The following is a 23,453-nucleotide window of genomic DNA, read 5'->3' as shown; positions in this document are numbered from 1 at the left end:
GCTGTCCCCCCTGCGGCTGAGGTAAGCGGGGCTAAAGCCGCCACACCGTTCTTATCTCGCGCTACAAGTAGCCCGGTCCCGGGTTATACAGCTTGTAGTATACTAAGCTACTCACTGCTGTACAACGGCTGAAGAATATGCCCCGCCCCAAACATTAACCCATTCATAACTGACAACAGCTTCCCATAGTAAGCGAGTTATGTGCTAGCGCGGATACGGGTTAATAATGAAAGGGGCGTGGTATGAAGGTCACCAGGACATTGTCCTAGCAACGGAACTCAGAGAGGGGGGACAATGCATGGGAGGAATACTTCCGTAAATACGTGACGTGTACAATCGGGCCGTACCATTATGTGTATGCACCTTTAATTGGTTTCCCACCGAACTGTCGTACTGTGTAAGATTAAAAACATCGTTCGCTTGTAATAGTGATAGATAGCCCTGGCGCTGCATGCGCTGGTGATGGCAGCAGCTTGTGTCTGTCACAGCCGTCCATGTGCTAAGATTGGTACAGTCCACCCCTCCCCCCGCAATCAGCTGTGAACTGGAGCTTGAACAAAAACAACAGAAGCTGCTGTGAGGCTGTGCTGGCTGCTACATACAGTGACCTCCATCACAGCGTCACACATCACTGTCCCCTGCTTCACCCGACGACTCGGACAGTACATGGAAGAGATGACCAGCTAGTCCCGATCACACAGCGAGGGGAGCTTGTTTTGTAGTCCTGGATAGATCCCGAGCCGCTTGTTTACTAGCTGCAGTAGCGGACTGTAAACAACTTGGCCGATCGTCTGCTCGTCCCCGACACAGTGAGAGGTAAGCGGTGTGCTCTGCTCCTATAAGTGCGGGCGCAGCGAGCTAAGGGTACGCTAAGCATAGTTGTCTTTATATTGCTTGGCTGAAGCTACTGTGGGACTACAAATCCCAGCAACCTTGGGCTGCTGTGGAATTATCAGTCCCAGTATGCCTACCTGTCCTGAACGTGACTGAGAGCTATATACTGCAAGCCCCAGTATATGTCATTTTATCCCTCCTACTTCACTATTGTATAAGGGACTTTTATGTGTTATTTCCGATGCTGATGCTTAAATCCTCAGACTGGTAGAGTGTTGCCTTGTAAGGTCCGGATTAGGTGATCTGCTTCTGTGGGGGTGTTACTGCCCTATCACTTTACACCCGAGCCAATGGCTACAGTATATCTAGTGTGGTATATAACTTGTTATGTACAGCTTTTACTTTGATTACTAGCCTAAATTTTCGAAAACATTTTAGCTGTAAACTTAATATGAATATTTATACATGTGCCAAACCTATGGTCTCTTAGTTTAGGGAGATAAACTTTAAATATAGAAGTATTTTTTGACTTTGCCTTCCTGAAATGATTTGCATAACAAGTAATCACAGCTACTAAATTTCCTTTCTCTTGTAATTGTTGAAACTTATTTGTAGAATGTTTTAATTAAAAAATGGAAGTGGTGCACTTTTTTTTTTTAAAAAACAAACAAAAACTAATATGGTTAAGCAAACAATACAACAACACCAGCAGGAGAGCACTGTTTTGGGGGATTTCCATGACAACCCCCTCCTTGGGTGCACTGATTCTATTATGTTTATCTCAGAAGGTGGTCTCATGACCACATACACCTTTTTTTCTCTCCTCTTGCCACTTGAGCTGTAAACTCTCCTCTTTTGTGTCATTTATTTATTTTACCTAGTATTAATATTGGTAAAGAAAGTTCAGTTGCCTATATCAGTAGCTGTTAATTTCAGTCTTTGAAATAAACTTAAGAGATAATTAAAATGTGGTCTGTTCACAGCCAAAGAGTTTACTAAAGGTAGCTGAGTGTAGATGTAATTCAGTTGTGTCAATGCCCTTAAAATAACTACTGTTTCCAGTAGACAAGTACAGAAGCTGGGGAGGGGGTTCTTCATTGTGAAGTGTTTGTGGTATACATGACTCCTTCTTGTCATCTGTCTTATGAGACCATAAATGAGTGGGACTTCTTTTCTTTAAGATCTGGTTATTAAATAAACAACTTGACGTGTTTAACCTGTTAAAGTTGTCATATTTATGTGACTCACATGGAAAATATGCTGGGTTTTTCTGTGTACAGTTACTAAAATGCCGTTTAGTGATGAGAAACCACTTGGTAATGAGGAGCAGCTAAGTGATTCTGATACATCGCGATTGTCCGAAAGCATGGCTTGTTCATCCAGTGACAGCGAGTCTCCGAGGGAAAGCTTTACCAGCGACTCGTCAAGCAAGCATGCTTCTCCACTGTGTAAGTCTTTTATGCATGATCTCATCGTGTACCTGGGATGGTGTTCTTGTTTGTGTAGTTGCTATATAACAAATTATATTCGTGTTATGGCATTTTAATATTACCAACATGCTGGTGTGTATAGCTCAATGGAATGTGCAGAGTTGTTCTAGTATGATTACACAGGTTTAGACACGTGTCATTTGTGTTGTCCAGTTTATATACTGTTCCAACTTGAATAGGCTTTTTCACTGCAGTCTGTAAAGAGCAAGCGGTAAAATATTGTTTAGTTGCTAGGCTTATCATATAAGAAACCGATTAATACCTAAGGACTGTAAGGACCCAACCCAGTGTTTGAGTTATGGGCCTATTTCCTTACTTAGCGTGAAGTTATGCGCTAAAATTATTGTTAATCGGGCAGAACCCCTATTAAATGAATTAATTCTTAATAATAAAATCTGATTTGTTCTGGAGAGGGAAGCTGAAGATAGTACCACCAAAATGATTGGCTTCTCATCCTCAAAAAAACCTGCGATTTTTACTTTCCAGAGATGCAGAAAAAAGCATTTAATAGGATAGACCTAGGGCAGCACGGTGGCTTTTGGTTAGCACTTCTGCCTCACAGCACTGGGGTCATGAGTTCGTTTCCCGACCATGGCCTTATCTGTGTGGAGGTTGTATGTTCTCCCCATGTTTACGTGGGTTTCCTCCGGGTGCTCTGGTTTCCTCCTAAAATTCCAAAAACATACTAGTAGGTTAATTGTCTGCTATCAAACTGATCCTAGTCTCTGTGTGTGTGTGTGTGTGTGTGTGTGTGTATGTTATGGAAGTTAGACTGTAAGCACCAATGGGACAGGGACTGATGTGAGCGAGTTCTCTGTACAGTGCTGCGTAATTATTAGCGTTCTATAAATACATGATGATGATGATGATAGACCGGCCATTTGTCTAGACTACTCTAAGCAACGGGCCTGTACTTATAAAGAAAGGATTTTTTTTTTTTTTTTTAGAAGCCCTATGTTAGAATTAAGATAAATTGAGTATTATCCAATCTCTTTTCTATTTCTAATGGGACAAGACAGAGGTGTCCACTATCTTCTGAAGTCTTTATTTTATGTATGGAAATCCTTGCTAGAGCCATAAAAACTGTTCCAGTTATACAGGTTGTGCATTTAGACTACAAACTAGATTTATTTGCCGATGATCTATTAGCTGTTATTACAAATCCATTTTCCAAACTTTAAAATTAATGACATAAAATCAGTGGCTCTCAGTCCTGCTACTCCAGACCAAATCATACATGGCCTACAACATGCTTTTACATTTAACTGACACCTGTCTTAGATCAAATACTTGGGTATAAAATTAACCAAGGATATTGGAAAGTTAAATAAAACTTTGAAGCGATATTAAGAAAAATAAGCACAGATCGAAGGAGTAAAAACTTCTTATGTATAGGAAGAGTAATGTGATGAAAATTAATGCCCCCCCCCCCAAAAAAAAAAAAATCAACATATTTAGAAAAAAAATAATTTATTGGAACAGTACATAAACTTGTATATAATACATGCTGATTTCAATAAAAAAGGGTTATTTAAAAAAAATACAGTTTGCTGTCTAGTCCTAAATGTTATGGAAATGAAGCCACCAAACTCAATAACACTTTTAACCTTGTTTACAGACAAATAGGGGTGCCCCTGTTTTCTCCAGTGACACCTATTCCGCCCATTGCAAATTACATAAGGGGCCTGAGTCATTAAGGAGAACAAAGCAAAAAAAGGGCTACCTTTGCCCTTGCAAAACCATGTCGCATTGGAGGGGGAGGTAAATTTAAAACGTGGGGACTTATATAGATTTATAGATGGGGTAGCGCATGTCCTAGATCAACTTTAAATTTCAGTGTAAAAATTAAGATATCAAGTATTTGTGTGGTAGATAAAAAAACAGCCAGTATTTAACTCATGTGCAAAATAATAAACTAATTTCCACCCCTTGTATTGTAAAATGGTTTGTCCAGGAGCAAATTTACTAATGTTTTTGCTTTGCTCACCCTTAATGAGTCAGGCCCAAGATGTTTCATGTATGTGGTTTTTTTTTTTTTTTGTTTTTTTTTTATAAAATATATTGTTTTGTATTCTTTCTGTATTAGCAAGTCCACCAAAAACCACAACCTTTGATGAAATGATGTCAACGACAAGGAATCTGTCAAATTTATTACTGGCCCATGAAATTGTTGCAAATGAAAACTTCCAGATGGATAACATAGATCCTCCTAAAAACAGGTATGATGGCTTGTTCAGTGTGTCATCATTTTATCGGCAAGTCCTGGAAGAGATTTGCTTGGATAACAGCCGCTAAAACGCTCTTAAACTGTGTGTTTTGTGTATGTATTTCTTATTTTTAACTGTCCCTGCAAGTCAAGCAAGTTATACCTGTGTAATTGTAACTAATTAGACAATTTTTATCAAATGCTAAAAACCAAATTCAGGTAGGAAGTGTTCTCCTGGCATCTGCCAGATCCAGATTTGTCCCTCAGACAGCTAGATGGTGAAACGCGATTCGTCACTCCAAGGAACACATTTTCACCACTCCAGAGCCCAGTGGTAGTGTGCATTACACCAGCCGACGATTGACATTGCGCAGGGTGATCTGCGGTTTGTGTGTGACTGCAAGGCTTAGAATTTGGTAGTGAGTGATGCAACCAAGGACACGTAATATTTTTATGCTATTCACTTTATAACTTGATGGTACCATTCTGTGAGCTTTTGTGGCCTAACGCTTTGCCGCATAACTATTGTTGCTCCTCAACACTTCTAATTCTCAGTAACAGCACTTACAGTTGACCAGGCAGCTCTAGCAGGGCAGAAATTTGATGAAATGACTTGTTGGAAAGGTGGTATCCCATCACCGTGCCCCATTGAAACTGCTCTTCAGTGCGGTCCATTCTACTGCTATTGTTTGACTATGGAGATTGCAGGGCTGTGTACTTGATTTTATGCACCAGTCAGCAATGGGTATGGCTGAAATGGCCAAATATACTAATTTAACAGGTCTCCATGTACTTTTGGCCATGTAATGTATATTCAATACAGTCCTTTGGGTAATGTCTGACACACCCACCACTTCCATACAAAGCAATATGTAGGGAATAGGTTTATGTTCTTCTATTGTGGTTTGTTAGTGAAATTCCATCTGAATTCTCTCGCTTTTGTGATAAACTCTAGAGAATTTGTTAAATGAAAACAAGTTGGACAAGTTCAGGAGTTGTGGTTTTTTTTTTTTTGGTTTTTTTTCTTCTCCTTTTGAAGTGAGAGCTTTAGAGATGCTGTTCTTGAAAACAAGAGTAAGGTTATTGTTCATTTATGTATCTCCCCCCCCCCCCCCCCCCCCCCACCAGTGCTTCATTTCTTCAGATGCGCCATTGTATAGAAATCTTACACGTGGCTTCAAATACTACTAATTTTGAAACTTTCACGCAGTACAAATGGAAGTGTAGCTGAGGCTCGCAGTAGCTATCTGACCCCAGATTATAGAAAAAGTACACTGTCAGCAGCCGTTAATTCTGTTCTATACATATCTCTATATCTCTGTTATCCTTGTATCTACAGTTTAGAAGGAAGGGTGAAGCAGATTGTTCACAAAGCATTCTGGGATTGCTTGGAGTCAGAACTCAAGGAGGATCCTCCACAATATGAACATGCAATCAAACTTTTTGATGAAATAAAAGAGGTAATTACTCTTAAGCTGTTGTGTAATTAATACTATTTTATTTTTATTTGTGTATTGCTTAAATTGCAATTTTGAGACCAAACCAAACTGACTTTTGGTGCAATTTTTTTAATGGAGAAAAGAGTAGTTAGCATTTTATAGTTTATATGTATACTCTGTAAAACCTTTTTTTCCCTTATTTGTATTTTCTTCTTGTAGATTCTGCTTTCCTTCTTAACTCCTGGTACAAACAGGCTCCGGACCCAAATCTGTGAAGTTTTAGATGTGGACCTAATAAGACAACAATCTGAACACAATGCTGTTGATATCCCAAAGCTTGGCAGTTATATCATTAATATCATGGCAAAATTATGTGCTCCTATCAGAGATGATGACGTGAGAAAGTTAAAAGCCAGTGATGACATTGTACAAATGCTGCGGTCAGTGCACTATTTTTTTAAAGTTTTTTGAGGAGGGTCACTTAGCAGATTTGTTTCTTTGACAACAGCGTGGATGGATCTATGGCCAATTTGGCACCACTTGCATGGGCACAGTTAGTGCAGTCAGTGACACACATGTAATTTCAATATGCTCACTATAGGCCTGATTCATCTTCAGACATAAGTCCACCTGCATTTATCTTCTGTGAAATAGCTCTGCACATGCTCAGAAACGGACCTTACTCCAATGAACGCAGTTGCATGAAATTCATGTCTGAATACAAATGACATGACTGCTTATGGCTTGAAGGGCGGAACAGGGGAGGGATAAGGAGGGTGAATGGAGCAATGTACATTAAGGGCCTGCAGAAGGTGTGCCAACATTGATGTGGTCGATTCAAGCCCCGTGTTTCTCTTAAGTGCATGTTTCTTAGCCGTATTTGCTCCAGCTATAGGGCAGGTGTAAGTGCCGACTGACAGTGATAACTGCCATTGCATCGTCTTTATGTTGAAAACTACATGTATGCGTGCAACTAGATGGCAAAGAACACTTGTATGCAAGTATTAGAATATAAATTGTAGGTACAGTATTAAGAACATCCTGATTTATGTATTTACTCTTAAAAAATGAAGAACTTTTTTTAAACAATTTTATTAATGATTATAGTATTATGAGTTGTTAATTTACTAGAATATTTTAATTTGCATGCGTTCTGCGCAACTTTATATTGCACATATGTAGGTGCATATCCTGCAGTTTGCTCTTTCTACACATGACAAGTAATATTTAGATAGAGCATACTTCTATACTTCTACCCAGAAATGTATTTTGAAATCAACTTGAAATTGAATATTTACACTCAAGTTCCGTGCTCGTGGTTTTTTTTTTTTTTTTAAACTGCATAAAAAACACACTGTTAGTAACACATTCAAACAAGAGCACAGATAATAACAAATTAAATAACATATATAATCATGCATGCTCTTTAAAAGCCGGTTGCGTCCAAACATGCATCGGGCCCTATGTGTTTAGTTTTTTTTCTTTTACTTTCTCTGTTGCATATATGATGTCCTGATTTTCCACAAAATAAAACTGTAATTGTCCAGTAACACATTTGGTTATCTTGTATATAAATTGTTCGGATACAGAAATGGCTGTTGGAATAATCTTACTGGTTTCCAGCTGTTGTGCTGCTAAATGGAAATCTGTTTTGCTCCTAGATGTGATCATTGCAGGACTTGGCCAGCTATAGTTTCTAGCTGCCTGAACGTCATCCAATCAGGAATCACAAGTGCAGACCTATTAATAGTGTTTCACTCATCTGGTTATAAAAGGAGTGACAAAAGTGCTGCAGAATTATTTCTGTCCTATGTGAAGTTCAGTGTCTGTTTCTTTTTATACTTAACTAGTGTTTACAGTGCTCAACTGTCCTCATTAATTTAAAGGGAAACTATCAGCACACTTTTGTATCTGTATGCTTGGCAATGCTGCTGTTGTAGACTGCATCTGTTATCATTGTTTATATTATCCTTCAGTCTCAGTATCTCTCTTTGTGTGTCTGTCTTGTTTCTAATTGAGAGTGGAGTCTACAGCCAAGATCAGACCTCTCCAAATGGTCGATCTAGACTCATTAATAGATCATGGAACCCCACTCACTCCTGATACTCAATCCTGTGGCTTGTACACCAGATGTGGGAAATCAGGAGCTTGACCCTCCTTCGCTATCTTTGGACAGTGGAGGAGGGACTGAAGTTTTGCACAGAGCTTGCAGAAACTCTGCGTTCTCCACATAAATTCTCAACAAGCCCAGGCTAGTTTCCATCTTAGCAGGCAGATAAGGAGTGTAGTATCCCCCTGCTATAGTGAAGACCAGTCCAGCGCCGGTACCTCTATCACAGCGGTACAAAAGAAAAGCTCCCCCCAGATACCACCAGTTTAGCTCTGAAACAACCATCTCTAGTGTCAGACTAGTTTATAGCATTTTTACTAGAATGCATATAGAGTACATTTAACAAATGCTTTGTGGCTACGATCACCCTTTTCTGGGGACCGGTTGTATGCAAGTTTGTCAATGCTCTGCTTTTTGTGCTAGTAAGGTCAAACTGTTGACCTTTGCCAAATGATGCAGCATTGGGGTCAAGGATAGATTGCAAACTCATTCACCTAGACCCTGAAGGTAATCTGATTCATGGTGTACTTGTGAGATTGACGTTGGAGGTAGTTTACAAAGCATCGGACGTGCGGTAGAAAATCTGCTTTGGACCCACCGAGCACCTATGTTTGTGCAAGAGCACATATTTATTATTGTAGTAGTTGAATTGTAATGCACCACAGGGCCTCGCAGCGCTGGACAGTGAGAAAAACCAGGCATGCATAAAACAGGGACATAAAAGGTAGACGAAATAAGTACAGATGTGAGAACAAAGCATAGAGAGCACCCTGCTCATGTGATCGTTTAAAATCTAGTTGGAGAAGGGCACAGCTGAGATGTGAAAAGTGAGTGTGGCTCAGAGTGGAGACTAGGACAGTTGTGAGTAGTATATGTGGCAGTAGGGTAAGCTCTTATGCAGAGGTGTACAGTTATGTGCTTTGGCAAAGCTCTATGAAGTTTGCAGATGAACACCCAAAGAGCGGAGTTAGGAAAAGTGTAAAGCATACTTGCCAACTTTCTGAAGTTGGCTTCCGGGAGCCTGCCGGGGGAGGTGGGCGTGAGGGGGGCGGGGTGACGAAATCCCCGGTGACGTAATGACACGCACACATCATTTTACACCGGGGGCAGGGCCAAATGCTGCGATTCTCGGAGAATCGTGGCATTTTGGACTTCACTAGGAAGTGGGCAGATTCCGGAGATTGCCGTACTCTCCTGGGAGTCTGGACATTCCGGGAGAGTTGACAAGTATGGTGTAAAGTACGGAGTAGGCACATCGGTTATTACAGAGCACAGCAAAAATTAGTCTCATTTCAATAACCATAATTTGCAAAATGTATTAAGGCGTGGAGAGGGCATTTATTTATAGAAGCGTACCTTGCTGTGTTCAAAGGCACATAAGCATTTCCTCATATAACATACACATCGGTTAAGAGCTACTTGTTTACGGTGCTTGCTCCATATTTTTAATAGGACCATTTTGTACCTCCATGAAACGCGTTTCTCTGTGCAGCATGGAACAACAATGCAGTAAAAAGACATATACACGTAATAAAAAAAAAATCACCATATTCTCATGATTTATTTAAACCATAGTAGTATAAGAGATCTTTTTTTAATCTTATTTAATGATTCTAAACTAAAGTGACATTTGGGTGACCTTTGACTATAACGCTTTGCACGCAGGTCTCTTCTTATTTCTACCCTTCCCCACAGCTAGATGCATTTCTTATTTTTAAGTTTTGCATTTGTATTGTATTAACATTTCTTTTCCAATTCATTTTTGTTGGTCTTCAGGGATGTCTTTCATGTGCTGGACCTCATGAAAATGGATATGGTAAATTACACTATCCAGAACATTAGACCACAGCTTCAAAGACAGTTAGCAGAGTATGAAAGGGTCAAATTCCAGGAAATACTTGAAAAATCACCTGGTACGTATGATCTTCAGTATCTGACTTTTGGCAAGGAGTTTGTTTGGTTTGCTTTTTTTTGCGTTTTTCAACTTGTGTGTATGTAAATGTACAACTTTTTTTGGTAGTTAATGAAATAATTTATACAATAAACAAACGGACAGTGCTGCATTAATCCACAACAAGCCTCTGACCAAACCTTAAAAATATGTCTGAATTCAGATACTCCTGGAAATGGTTTCATATATAAATATCAATGATCATTTAATTCAAAAGGCGGGACACAGCAACTGAGATGGTGATCCACTGTGAACCATGAAACTTCAACATCAATAGCTGCTAGCAATTATAATTGCCATACTAGTAATGATTAGGAGCTGTATAAGTCCCAAAGATGTAACGCCACTTCGTGTGGCTTCTATGAATATAGAGAAACTTCCCTTTTTAGCATATAGCTATCAGCATGCAAATCCGTGGCAAGTCTCTCTCATACATTTAGAACGCAGCATTCATTGTCAAATATATATATATATTTATTTTCAAAAAAGAATGCACAATTTCCCACCCACTCATATTTAAATAAAAAAAAAAAAAATAGTCCAATACAAATACACAATGGGGATGTAAATAAAAGGGATTATTAGTATTTAGTATTAATTTTTATTCTACATAATATTATATTGCAAAAAAATATTTCTAGCCTACTCAAAGGGCTGAATAGCAGTAGGCTGAAAAATTTGCAGCCACACAAATCATGTTACACTGCAAGGGATGCAAACATTTGCCCCCCACCCCAGCAGCACAAAAATTATGTTCTGTTGTAGTTTTTGCACCCAGTAGCTGTATTTGCTTCTAACTGTAAATCAGCCCCAATATTGCAAATTGTGGTGTTTTTATGTTCTGACAAAGTGGTTAATAACTCACAATTTAATGGGTAGTTCAAATGTCCAATCTTAATTTAGATGTGCTCAATCAAACCACCGAATGGATTCGGCAATCTCTGGAGGCTGCCGCAGAAGCACAGTCCCATAACAGCACATCTGGTGAAAATGGAGTAGCTAAGGACAAGCTGAGTCCTACCCTGGTGCTAAACAGCGGTTTTGTGAAACTTTTGCATATGGACTATAAGGGTGCAGTGCCAGAGGTAAGTGACAAATGCTGCTGCTTCAAATATTTCTCTTTCTGTAGACTCGTATACAAGTTTCTAGAAGTTTATTTTAGTTCTTTTCTAGTCACTACTCAATGGTAGAATTTTTTTTAATTTTTTTTTAATTCTTTTTTTTTCCCCCTCTGTCCAGACACTTATAACAGATGACTTACGGATTCAGGAATTAAAGTACAAGTTGCATCAAGTTAAACTGCTAGCTTGTGTATGCCTCGTTACTCAGAATACAATGGGATCTGTGTGCACCGCCACATTTATTGAACAAGTCAAAGAAATCACAGTAGTTCTCCTTCAAGGCATAAAGAGCCAGTGAGTGGTCATTTACTATTGGCTAAGCTTTATGTACTGATATATTTGTTACTACAAATTGGATACCAAAGAGTGTTCATATCCTTATTGTATAAAGGTTTGCAATCAAAATGTACATTTTTATTTATTTTTTCTTTATATTCCTCCCCAATATTTTCAGAACATTTAATTTGAAAGAGACTCTCATTGGACTGAGTACCAAAATATGCTTTGAGGTGAACAAATTGTTGACAGAGAGTGCACTTGGCGCGGAGGCACAAGCTATCCTGACTGGTCAGATCTGCAGCTTAACTGAGAAAGACCATCCCATTTACAACTTGATTGGTAAGTGGCAGAATATTAAAATGTGTATCTTTTGCTTAACAATGTTTATTGGTAAATGTTACTGTTATTCTTTGATATTTCTATAATAGATTCCCGAAGGAATGTTGATAATATTTGCATTAGTAATCAATAATAATTATCACCTAAGGTGCTCATACACACTGTCATTTTCATGGCCTATTAGCCAGGTTTAGACCTAATTGGTCTCTAATTGGGTTGTTTATTGTTACCAAGAGACTTGATGAATGGGAAATAGCATCTTGTATGCAGTCTTTGCCCAACTACGGTAAATATGGTCTGTCTGATGAAGCTGCTTGCCTGGATTGTCAATCTTCCACATATGTCACATGTATGGCCAGGGCCGGTGCTAGGGTCCTTGGCGCCCTAGGCACACTCTCAAAATCCGCCCCCCCACCTCCCCCCTGTCTTTCCTTACCTTATCTTGCCTCCATAAAGCTGCTCCGCCTCCTCCCCTCCACTCACTGACACTGTCGGGCCGTGATGATGTCACGCCCGACAGTCAGTGAGTGGAGGGGAGGCGACGGAGCGCCCCATCAGCTGTTGGAGGGGAGGGCGGCGGTGGTGATCCATAGCCCCTTTCCCCTCCCCGTGGATTTATCTGAAGCTGTGCAGCGGCCGTGGAAGGTATGGTCAGCGGTCGCCGCACAGTTTTAAAGTAATTTTAATTCTGTGGCACCCTCCAGAGCTTGGCGCCCTGGGCAACTGCCTAACCTTGCCTAATGGGAGCTCCGGGCCTGTGTATGGCCAAATCTAAAAGTGAACCGGTCTGTGCAGTACAGGCAGGGTCAAACAGTGTATGAGCAGCTTTACATTGTAAGCCAATTGACTGCGTTAGTAATACAGAGTGACTTCTGACTTTGACTTGCATTGGGCCACAAATGCAACTGACACTGCACAATGTTGTTATGCTCCTTCATATTTAATGCTTTGCGTGTGAATCATTGTCCACATTAATTTCAGCCTTACCAACTCTGCCTGAAGCTGTGGTTTCATAGGGTGACTTCCATGAAGCAGCAGACTTCACCTGCTTCCTCGTTTTATATATCATGGGGAAAATACAGATCTTCATTTTACCTCTCCTTCAAACATTTGGTTAGCAATTTATAATATACACATTGCCACAGAGCGTGCATTATCCTTTAGATTGTTTTGAAGGGCCTTGTGGGTTAAAGTGAAAGGAAATTATTCTGGAATGCATTCCTAAAGTATTACAACTTCACAACTTTTACGAATGTGTGAGACTGCAGTCTAGAAACCTAGCTTAGTCCAGCCAGTCCATGGGTTAGAGCCAGTCCCAGACCACTTTCCACACATGTATGTGGCGTGTTGGTTCAGCCCACAAAATGACTACCCCCACTGTTTCTTTTAAAAAGTAAATGAGGTCCACTATATGTATTGAATTTAAGGCAAACCTAGCAAATCAATATTTATTGTTAGAATTCCCTCAATGTTGAATGAGGCTGCATATCATACACCAGTGGCATCCACTCCATGTTTGTAGTCTGTGATGTTTTCTAGAAATATAATGCACTGATACCTATTATTGCTTAAGATAAAGGCCACTAATCCTGAAATCTACCTAATGAAATCTCCTCTCATTAATTTAATTTTTTTTGTTTTATTTTTTTTGAAGAAAAACGGATCCAAGAATACTTGACGACATTCCTTTGTCTTCCCTATCCATACAAACGTGTTCCTATACTTCCTGGCGGTCTTGCATCGGTCCATAAGGAAATGGAGTTCATTGGATTTCACTACTCAAACATTGTGAACTTTAACAAGCAAGTGTACGGACCATTCTATGCTAATATCTTTCGGAAATTGCTATTCAGCGAAGCGCAAAGTGGGAAAGCAGAGACACCGTCATAGTCGGGACAACTATTAAAGCATTGCACACCACTTATGTAAATACTCATTTCTTAATAGAGTACTTTTTCAATGAAGGAGAAAAATACATTTTATAAAGAGTTCTAACTTTAAACGTTTTGTTTCAGAAGCTCCCGCTAAATAGAGTTCATATTTTTTAAAGAAAGCCGCTCCACTAAGTAAGGCCTTGTACTCGCAGGTGTTAAGTTTAAAGCATTTAACGCACATTCTCAAAGCCTGTTAAAAGTGCTTTAACAATGGCGGTCTAAAACATAATGTAAGTGAATTGACCTGTACACACACTTTCTGGCTGCTAATTTAAGTACATAGTACCTATGCTGTAGCGATGATTTACCAGTGTTAAAGCATATTATATTAAACATGTTTCAACATTCATGTGTATGAGCCCTAAAACGGTCAAGCGGCATCTAGATTGTGTAGGTTGGAAAAAGTTATTCGTTAAATATAGACCAGAGTTACTGGCCTGTTCACAAGGAAGCAAGTCCTAGATAGTGATATGTACTATTGAACATTGTAGGTCCCTATGGAGAGCACGTCCACAGCACACACTGTGCTTATAATGAATACAAGTTATACTGTGAATACAAGAAAAATATCTAGTACCAGTCAGGCGGTATATAATGTCCAATTCCACTTTGTCTGTGCCTTCACCATACAGCTGAATATAACAGTGATGCATAAAAATGCCCGGTGTGTTCACAACCTATTCTGTTTCTGCATCATGCTGAAGATGTGCATTTAGTAGAAAATATTAAGCAACAAACAAAACCCTGTGCTGGTGTACAAATGAATAATGATGCACAGTCTAGTGAGATTATAACCCTGTTCAATTAATGAAAAATCCCCATGAATTTGTTTCTTTGTCTGCCGTCTGATGATAAAAAGGACCTTTTTGCGCAACCTGCAGATTGCTTTGTGGCTGCTGCAGAAAAATATTTTGCCCACTAGACATTTACTGGTGTTATCCAACTAATTCCATTGTTCCCTAGGCTGTTACAGAGCCTTGTAAAAGATCTTCTACACACAATACTTGTAATTACTGCATATTTCTGCCATGGCTGAACATGTACAGCAAATACTGCTGTTTGATAGATAACAGTTGCTTTTTAATTTTCATTGCAGAAAGAATATTATGGGAGTTGTCATGATCTATAGTAAATACATTCTATATATATATATATATATATTAGTATTCACACATTGAGCTGTAGGTTCCTGCCAGTAGACCAAGTTTAGCATGCCCATTTATTTGACATGTGTTACCTGTGTTAGGACGTTCATACATAATGAATCCTTGGGAAGATCTAGTCCAATGTAAAATATATTTTATTCCTGCTAGAATAGCTACAATATATTTCCTGTAATAGTAATTGTTAATTTTACTGAGCTGGCATAAAATGTGCTTATCCTGACCGTGCTTGCAAATCCCACGCTAACTGTAGGCTGTTAGCAGCCATGGCTTGCAGACCGCTACTTAGTTACAGCTTAACCATTTTGTATAGTGCATAGCTGCTCTATATTTTACATATCTCTCCCTTGAACACGTCATTTATACTAACGTTTACGTCCAAACAGTGTTTGTTGTGAGGTATGCATGGTCTTGCATGTATAGTGTTACGTGTTGTAATCTTGATTATTTCATAGCATGCTGACAGTAGCACATAAAGTGTGTTTGCATTTTTTATACTATCTGAACATTGGTTTGTTTAATTTTAATTTGTCTGCAGTTAAGTTGTTCTGTTGTAGTTTTATTGTGGGAACCTACAATATATACATTTTTACTTAATTTACAACTGTTAATGTAGTGAATAAATGTAGCAAAGCAAATTTGCTGTATAAACCTGCCTTGAAAACAAGTGATGGTGTAATCATGCACAAGTTTTTAATCCAATGTGTTACATTTTATGTTATTTTATTGCTTTTTCAGAACAAGCCAATCCCAAAAATACACAACAATTAATACAATATAACAAAAACAGGTTATAGACCCTGCATGGCATTTGTAAGGCAACTTGGAAATACAATTATGAATAGACTTGAAGCAGCAGAAAGTATTTCAGCGCAGTCTGACCCTTTTGCTCCAAACTTTCTCAAACTAGGGTGCGTAAGGGAGTTCATAGAGTGAGACTAGACTAGAGTGAGCAGGATAAAGAGAATTAAATGATATTTTCTACTTGCAGACAATTGCCCTACAGGCATAGAAGAGACTTGAATTTTGAAACTTTATTTATAATAAAGTGTACCTGGTAATCTGTGACCTAAAATAGTTATTGGTCAATTGAGCATTTCAATATTCTGCAAACCAATTTTACATCCTATACATATGAGATTTCTTAAACCAAAATAACTTTTGTTTTTGATTTAAGGAGAGTGTGACATCTGGTTTTATTTTATTTTGTTTATGCATTATGTTACATTGTTTAATGTTTGTAATCTTTACAAAGTTTGTCAATGCAATAAAGTGTTCATTACATAGTGACCGTTGTGTGAGCTGGCCTTTTCTTCATTTGTTTACATTAAACTTAAATAAATTCCAGGAGTGGACAATAGATAACATGTAATGCCCCAGTGAATCAGTGATCTTGTTTTTTTTGTATGCCAGCCAGTTATGGATTAACCTGCTGCTTGATGTTAAGTAGTGGGCATTAGGAAGTCAGCAATACAAGAAGTGGGCCAAATTGTATACTTTTTATTGTCATGAGCTGTGCATTTCTAACATGACAGATATGTTTTATATTTCTCACTTTGAGATACACCACGAAGCTGCACTTTCAATCCTATTACTGTGTATTCAATGTAGAGAGCACAGACAAGGCTTACATTGGCTTCTTCTCAAAATAACTTTATTTTTCAGTGATTCAATCAGTTGGTTCACTGATTTTACAGTGGAAATCCACAAGGGGTTGTCCTTTTACACAACTCTTGTATTTTTTATCTTGGGCCATCAGGGTTATGAATCAGAACTGGTGACAAAGTGGGCACAGGAGACATTTTCTCAATTTTATTTTTTTTTAGATTATTTTTTAGGTGGCCTCAGTTATGTGAGGCAGGTTTTAAATTTTAGTCTGCCAAACAATTCTTTTTTTTTTTGATCTGTTAAAATGTAATTGTTGTATTTGTATACTTTCAATTGGCTGTAAATCTCCCACCATTTCTCACTTTAGATATATAAATAGTATTTGCTGCCATGGAGGAGGAAGAGTAAATTTATATATGTAACTAAGGGGTTTATTTCTCCCTCTGGCTGAGTCAGGACAAAAAAGAAAATCCCTCTGAAAGATGTATAAGGACATTCCCCCTTCCTTCAAGTGTTGTCTTTTCTGTTCTCAAGTATAGTTCAGGTACAAATTTCTAGCTATTTTTTAAAGGACTACTGGGGTGAGAGCAGTGTCTGATCCAGAGGTTGCAATGCAGCCACTCCCCCCAAGTACACACTACATAGATGTGCCTTGCTGTGTAAAACACAATCGGAGCATCCAGCCAAGCAGTGTGTAGCTGCACAGTTACTGGGTTTGACAGTGTCCTACTAAGTTACACAATTGATTAGTCAATGGCACTGGCTATCACACTGTGAGTAGTGAATGGTTGGAACTACCTACCAATCACAGTGGAGGAGACTGTCACATGGCCCTTACAGCGTGGTGAGGGACCTCCGGAGGGAATAAGTAATTTAACTGGGTTGCCCCCACAGATCTGGTGTCTGATTTTTACACCAATAAACTATCTTATAATACCACCAGAGATCTGGGGTTTGATCCTTCTTTTACATTTTTTTATTAATAACAGAGAATAGGGGGTGATCCTTCCTAAAAGAAAAGTCTAGACCCACCATTGGATGCGAGGATACTAGACCCTATATTTTTCGCAGTGACAGGAAATGCTAGCACGTGTCTGGTGGACATGATGGGAGAAGTTGGGCCCAGTACAGAAAAGTGTTTTGTACTGTGACATGGGAAAAAAGTGAATCCAATCACAAAACTCTGTAAGCCCCAGTGAGTTCTTGATAGATTATTTACTGCTAGCTGGATCTTTGGATCTCTCTCCGCAGTCTTCCTGCACTCCTCTGGTAATTAGCACAAAATAATAGACCTAAGGTTGAAAAAAAACTAAAGTAAAGACTCCCAGAGTTGAGAGGTAAAGAAAGTCATTAGAATGATTTTTTTATTAAATGGCCACAAAATATCCCTTAACGGGGACATATGCGGCCATTAATAAAATGGTCCCCTTAGAGGTCTGAGGCAGCTTAAGATTAATTTCTGTCCTTATCGCTTACAGTTCAAATTAGGTTTTGTATTGTTATGAGCCCTCTCAATTAAATGAGCTATAGTTTTCATGAAATACATGATGTTTGCATAAGAAAATGACATCCGCTTCATATTGTAATGGGAGGAGCGGGGCAGATCAGGCAATTGAAAACTAGATGCAGGCTGGGCACACGTGTGCGTTTTATGGTATATCCACACAGGAGCGGATAGGCTATTCACTTCTCCGGGTAGGTCGGTGCCCTAATGTGGCCTCTCTTATGCCAGATAATCATCATCATCCTTTATTTATATATCGACACTGATTCCACAGCGCTGTACAGAGAACTCCTTCACATCAGTCCCTGCCCCAATGGAGCTTAGTCTAAATTCCTTAACACACACAGAGACTAGGGTCAATTTGATAGCAGCCAATTAACCTACTAGTATGTTTTTGGAGTGTGGGAGGAAACCGGAGCACCTGGAGGAAACCCACGCAAACACGAGGAGACCATACAAACTCCACACAGATAAGACCATGGTCGAGAATTGAACTTATGACCCCAGCACTGTGGGGCAGATCTAATGGAGACAGGCAGCTAGGCAACAAATCGGACTGCTGCCAGGCTGCCTGTCATTGCAGTGCGCGACCACTGAGCTATTGGTCTCTTGAGATGTGACTTACTTTCCTGTTCTATGCAGAATTTCTCCAACGGATGTCAGCAGCAGGTAAGTACAAGGGGCCAGGGGGTGGGGTGTTACATGCCTGGCATTGTGTATGTATGTAGAATTTAGTGTGGGTATGTATATGGCATTATGTGTGTGTGTGATTATTTATATATATATATATATATATATATATATATATATAATCATATAATATATATCTCCACATTATAATGTGTATGGGTATATATATATATATATATATATATATATATATATATATATATATAATGTGTGTGTATTTTGCATTCTGTGTGTTAACTGGATTTCTAGCCCTTTCAGTCTGCAGGCAAATGAACAGATTGAGAAAACCTTTAAACCTATAAGCAGAGAAGATCACTTTATCACCATAGTGGAATACAGAAATACAGTTGATAGCACTCAATGCTGCCAATTACAATTTCAATGGATTCTATTCCTCACATCCCATAATGCCATATACACACATACATACATCATCATCAACTATAATTCATATAGCGCTACGAAATTTGTGGGAAGTCTGAGGTAAAGCTGCCGGGCCCTGCGGCACTGGTCTTTTAATATTGGCATTGTGACTGGCGACATTGACAATGTCATCAATCACACTGACGACATTGTCCACCTGTCAACACAATGCAAGTGTATGCCTTTAGCGTGCTGACATTTTCATGTTGGCAGGTTAAGTGGCAACATTTACACTGTCTGAATAATGACTTCCACTGGTGGGGTGAGCAGGAGGAGAATCTCTCCTCCAGAGGACCAGGAGAGATTATTTAATTGATAATTTTGAAGTTGTACAGTGCTCATTCTGCCTACTTGTGCAAGCTCCATTTACAGTGCAAGCTTTACCTACTTGTGTGTTTGTGCGGGTAGAAGGTCTACCTACTGTGACCCACATGAGGCCACTTTCAGACTTTTTTCCAGGGCCACTTTTAGTTCCCAATCTGCCCCTCTGTCCACATGCAAAAAAGATATTAAGATTATATTTAACTGACTGTAAGGGTACAATTCTGGGGGTGTTGCTGTAGAGCATTTATTCTGGTGTGTGAATGGAAAGGAAGGGGGTTGGAGGCTGGTGTAGAGATAGCCATACTCTCCATACATGGGTCGTACAGCCTCTGGCGGTTGCACATACTGGGCCACTTGGTTCTACTATTGCCCCGAACGAAGCTTGTCTGCCAGCCAACCCCTGTGCAGCACGAAGTCGGGGAAATTACCGACTGATTTAAAAGCGCACAGTGACTGTTTTGAACGAAGAATCCATTGTTCCTACTAGATTGAATTGAATTGTTCAGGTTGTGAGACTAATATACAGTGAAAAAGTCCCCATGTTAACGGTAATATGCCGGCATAAAGCATTGTTAATACTTGGTAGAGTCTTCCATTTCTTGCTTGTGCATATTGTCCTATATCCGGATGGAGCACAGCACAGAGCGGCACCATTGTAATCTCAGTTCGGCGGTGTTGTGCTGCTCCGTAGACTCGCCCTTCACTACTGTTAGCCGTCACCTAGCAACATGGACTCGGAGCTGTGCTCACCAGGCAGGGCCGTACACCGGGTGTGCACACAGGGTACAGCAGGTACGTACCGAACTGTACCGGGTGTTACAGATCCTTCACTAACACGCATTACACGCACACTACGCCGCCGGCGCCTACTGCAATTGAGCATCACACTCAGTTTTTATCTTCAACACTTGCACCCGTGCATCTATCAATAGGGTCAGTTACACATTATTCTAACATATCATTTAGTGAGCATTACTCCTAGGATTCCAATGAGATGGATAGGCGTATCCATAATATTTACAAGTGCCTTGTGGCCTACAAAAGTTTTATTGTGAGTTTCTGCGTGTAGTTCTGTGTGATCCTTATTCTAGAAATAATCTTTATCACCTGTTATTGTTCTATTCATATTCTGAACTACTGTGTGGTGCTAAAGTTACAATTAATAATATATCTAGATATAATGTATTTTTAAGCGCTGCAGTTCACATACAAACAAACATTTATGGTATTTTGATCATAAATCCTAATTCCCACTCATTTTTTCCATATTAATATGAAGATCATACAAAAAATAATTTTACTAATGTTCATTTTCATTACTTTTTTTAATGAACATAAAGTATTTTGAAGTAATTCTCAACAGCAAGCTGCATTTACAAAGTGTAAAATGGCTGAGGCATTGCACAATATCCCCCTTGGAGGTAGCAGGTGCTTTGATTTACGCTGGGACTCCAGTGCAAGAGTGTTGTCTTAGCATCACTTGGAGTGAGGGCGTTCTCTGCAAAGTATGGAGTGCGTGAAAGAACAAGATTTTTAGTTTTGCAGAGCTCAGGTTTATTGTCAAAATGAAACAGTAAACAAGTAAATTAGGGCTGTTACTTAACATGGGATCATTATAGTTCCTTCAATCAGCAAAAGTTAAAAAAAGAAAGTCTAAAAAAGTAGTCTCCATGTACACCAGAATTCCTGAGCAATGATAAATCATGGCCTTAGATGCTATCCTTATAATCTTATTGGTGTGAGTTATTTGCAGATTCTCTTTTAGAATTGTTTGCATTATCTTGTGTTCTAGATACATTTATAAGCATGTTAAAGGATACTGGAAGTCTCAGATCTCTGTGGATAAACAGAAAACACACCTCACCTGGTGCAGAAGAAAAATTGGATACCCAAAAACTTCATCAGCTGTACAATGACATCCTGCAACCCCTCACCTTATTCCCCAATCAGACGACTCGTAAAATACCTGCGAGGAAAGGTTTGTATGGTATTCTATCCGTTAACTAGGACATTATTTTATTTGCCCATTTCTAGTGTGCAAGGCTCAGATGTCATCAAGAAGGTAATATAAGCATGAATAGGTAGAGCTTATATCATTTCTACGTTACTGTGTGACTTTATCTGACTATAAATGAGCCTTTCAATATTCTTGTAAGATCAATAAAATCTTATTTGGAGATAGCAAAACCTGTGCTTTCATCTTCCGTTGTATCCCCTTCAACTCTGCGGCAGGGACTGCTCCAAGTTTGAATGAGTGGCATAGATGGACCTTGTTTAAAGAAATCCTGTCCGCCTGGTGTGGGAAGGGGCTTTTTTAAGTGCAGGAGATCATTCCAGGGGTCCATGGATAGTTGGAAATGATGAATATGGTATTTTTTGATCTTCGGATGCAGCTGATTAGCCCAGGACATGAGGGATCTCCTCCAATGTGCATTTTTAAGCATATTTTTTTCTTTTAACACCAACTAATTCCATTATTAAGATGTTTCATGTCTGAACATGGTTGAGAATTAAATGTTATACATTTTGTTTTGTACATTAGTTTAGAAATTCCTGAATAATATAGTGTTTGTAATTAGCTGAGTAAACCCATGTTTATCTCGCCCTCTATGCAAGTCTTGTAAGTGTACCTTTATTCTTTCCTGGTTGACTTTACATCACCCATGTGTGTTTAGCTTCTATACTGCATACATACATACATACATACATACATACATATAGTCATATAGATGTAGAAAACATAGACAAGAGCATTGGTGAGGGAGACTAAATATATATATGTAATGGTAATAATTCTAAATAATATTTACATCAGTGAAATACACACAGTAAAATAATATTATATTATTCCTATTACAGACTCCAGACAGGAACATAAATATCCATCAGAAGACAATATTAACTTAAAGGAAGAGGTTGATGACACTGTTTGTAAAGGTAAAGTTCATATGAGAATCTTACACTGACTCTAGATACTAATTTTTAATGAGTGATGTTTTTATTACACTGGGCTTATAAGGTTGACAAGCTTACAGGCAACTAATCTTATTATGGGTGGTTTATTATTGGTCCTGCACCCATTGTGTAAGTTAAAGCCCACAGCATGGATCCAGGATTGAAACATTGCTAGAATTGAAGCATAATCTTGGTTCTGCATGCAGTGTTTCAACATGCTCGCAAACTGTGTAAGCTTCAGTTACTGGTAAACCTGGTCTTACACTTACAGTTATCAAGTGTAAACCCAGCGTAATTGACACGTCCTACTCTGGAAATCAAGTGTGTAAAGCATAGGTTGAAAGCAATAAGAGTCCATGCAGATGATACAGAGCTTGGAGGTAATAGGATCTGACCTCTGTTGTCCCCATAGGACTAATGGCATATGAGCACCTTTTGCAGGCACCTAATAGCCTAGGGAACAAATCAGTATTAATTTGTTTGGTACTCAGTGCTTACACTCAGCACAAATACTGAATTCCCTGGGCTGCTAGACGTGGATGCATAATGTGCCAACATGACATCAGTCTACCTACATATGTACATGTCACCATACAGGGCCATCTTAACAACATTATGGGCCCCCGGGAAAAGCAGTGCACCGGGGCCCCTAGAAATAGATATTGATATATAGATATATAGATGTATACAGATATAGAGATAGAGATAGATAGATGTAATTGCTCAGTGTCCCTTGAAGGTTTTTTTTGCAGGTTTTTTCTTTTGCAGGATTATTTATTCTCATTAAGAGCTATGCCTATGGGGCCCCCTTGCCCGTGGGGCCCCCGGGCAGCTGCCCATAGTGCCCAATGGAAAAGATGGCCCTGTCACCATAGAATATTATATCTGCATGCTGGAAGAAATGACTGAAAATGTAACATCATAAAGTAATTTCCTAGAAATATTTTTTCTTTTTAATAGAGGTCGCCAATGTCCTCTGAAATAATGCCCATTCTTCCAACCCACTAACTTGGTCTTGGTAAATTGACTGCCAGTTAGTAGTTGTATATGCTACTTGAGATCATTTCTCTTTTACCTGTTTTA

The 23,453-nt window shown here is 39.1% G+C and overlaps 2 protein-coding genes across 3 annotated transcripts in view; both read left to right on the top strand.

Moving 5' to 3' along the window:
• The first annotated feature begins 364 nt into the window (after positions 1-364).
• TCP11L2 (t-complex 11 like 2) lies at positions 365-16,156 on the top strand. Of its 2 annotated transcripts, XM_075209235.1 has the most exons (10): positions 367-816; positions 2,115-2,282; positions 4,411-4,543; positions 5,870-5,990; positions 6,189-6,409; positions 9,856-9,992; positions 10,934-11,115; positions 11,270-11,445; positions 11,606-11,769; positions 13,424-16,156. In XM_075209235.1, exons 2-10 carry the CDS (start codon positions 2,123-2,125, stop codon positions 13,657-13,659), a joined length of 1,530 nt encoding a protein of 509 aa, XP_075065336.1. In that variant the 5' UTR covers positions 367-816; positions 2,115-2,122; the 3' UTR covers positions 13,660-16,156. The 2 variants fall into 2 exon arrangements, with proteins under 2 accessions (XP_075065337.1, XP_075065336.1); XM_075209236.1 differs by lacking the exon at positions 2,115-2,282 and having other exon boundaries at positions 365-816.
• A 3,936-nt stretch (positions 16,157-20,092) lies between these two features.
• Positions 20,093-23,453, top strand: part of CCDC87 (coiled-coil domain containing 87) — a 36,447-nt gene continuing 33,086 nt past the window's right edge. Inside the window, exons 1-3 of the mRNA XM_075209234.1 lie at positions 20,093-20,207; positions 21,208-21,393; positions 22,275-22,352. Of these exons, the coding sequence (XP_075065335.1) occupies positions 20,144-20,207; positions 21,208-21,393; positions 22,275-22,352 (328 nt within the window). The 5' untranslated portion in view covers positions 20,093-20,143. The remainder of the gene's footprint in view (positions 20,208-21,207; positions 21,394-22,274; positions 22,353-23,453) is intronic.

The sequence above is a fragment of the Mixophyes fleayi genome, chromosome 4 (genome assembly GCF_038048845.1).
Source record: "Mixophyes fleayi isolate aMixFle1 chromosome 4, aMixFle1.hap1, whole genome shotgun sequence".
In the NCBI taxonomy this organism is placed as follows: domain Eukaryota; kingdom Metazoa; phylum Chordata; class Amphibia; order Anura; family Limnodynastidae; genus Mixophyes; species Mixophyes fleayi.
This window is presented reverse-complemented; position numbering and strand designations above follow the sequence as displayed.

Coding starts and splice junctions, on each gene's coding strand:
- TCP11L2 (XM_075209235.1), top strand. CDS start 2,123: ATGCCGTTTAGTGATGAGAAACCACTTGGTAATGAGGAGCAGCTAAGT. Junction 6,410..9,855: donor GACATTGTACAAATGCTGCG/GTCAGTGCACTA, acceptor GTTGGTCTTCAG/GGATGTCTTTCATGTGCTGG. Junction 9,993..10,933: donor AATACTTGAAAAATCACCTG/GTACGTATGATC, acceptor ATCTTAATTTAG/ATGTGCTCAATCAAACCACC.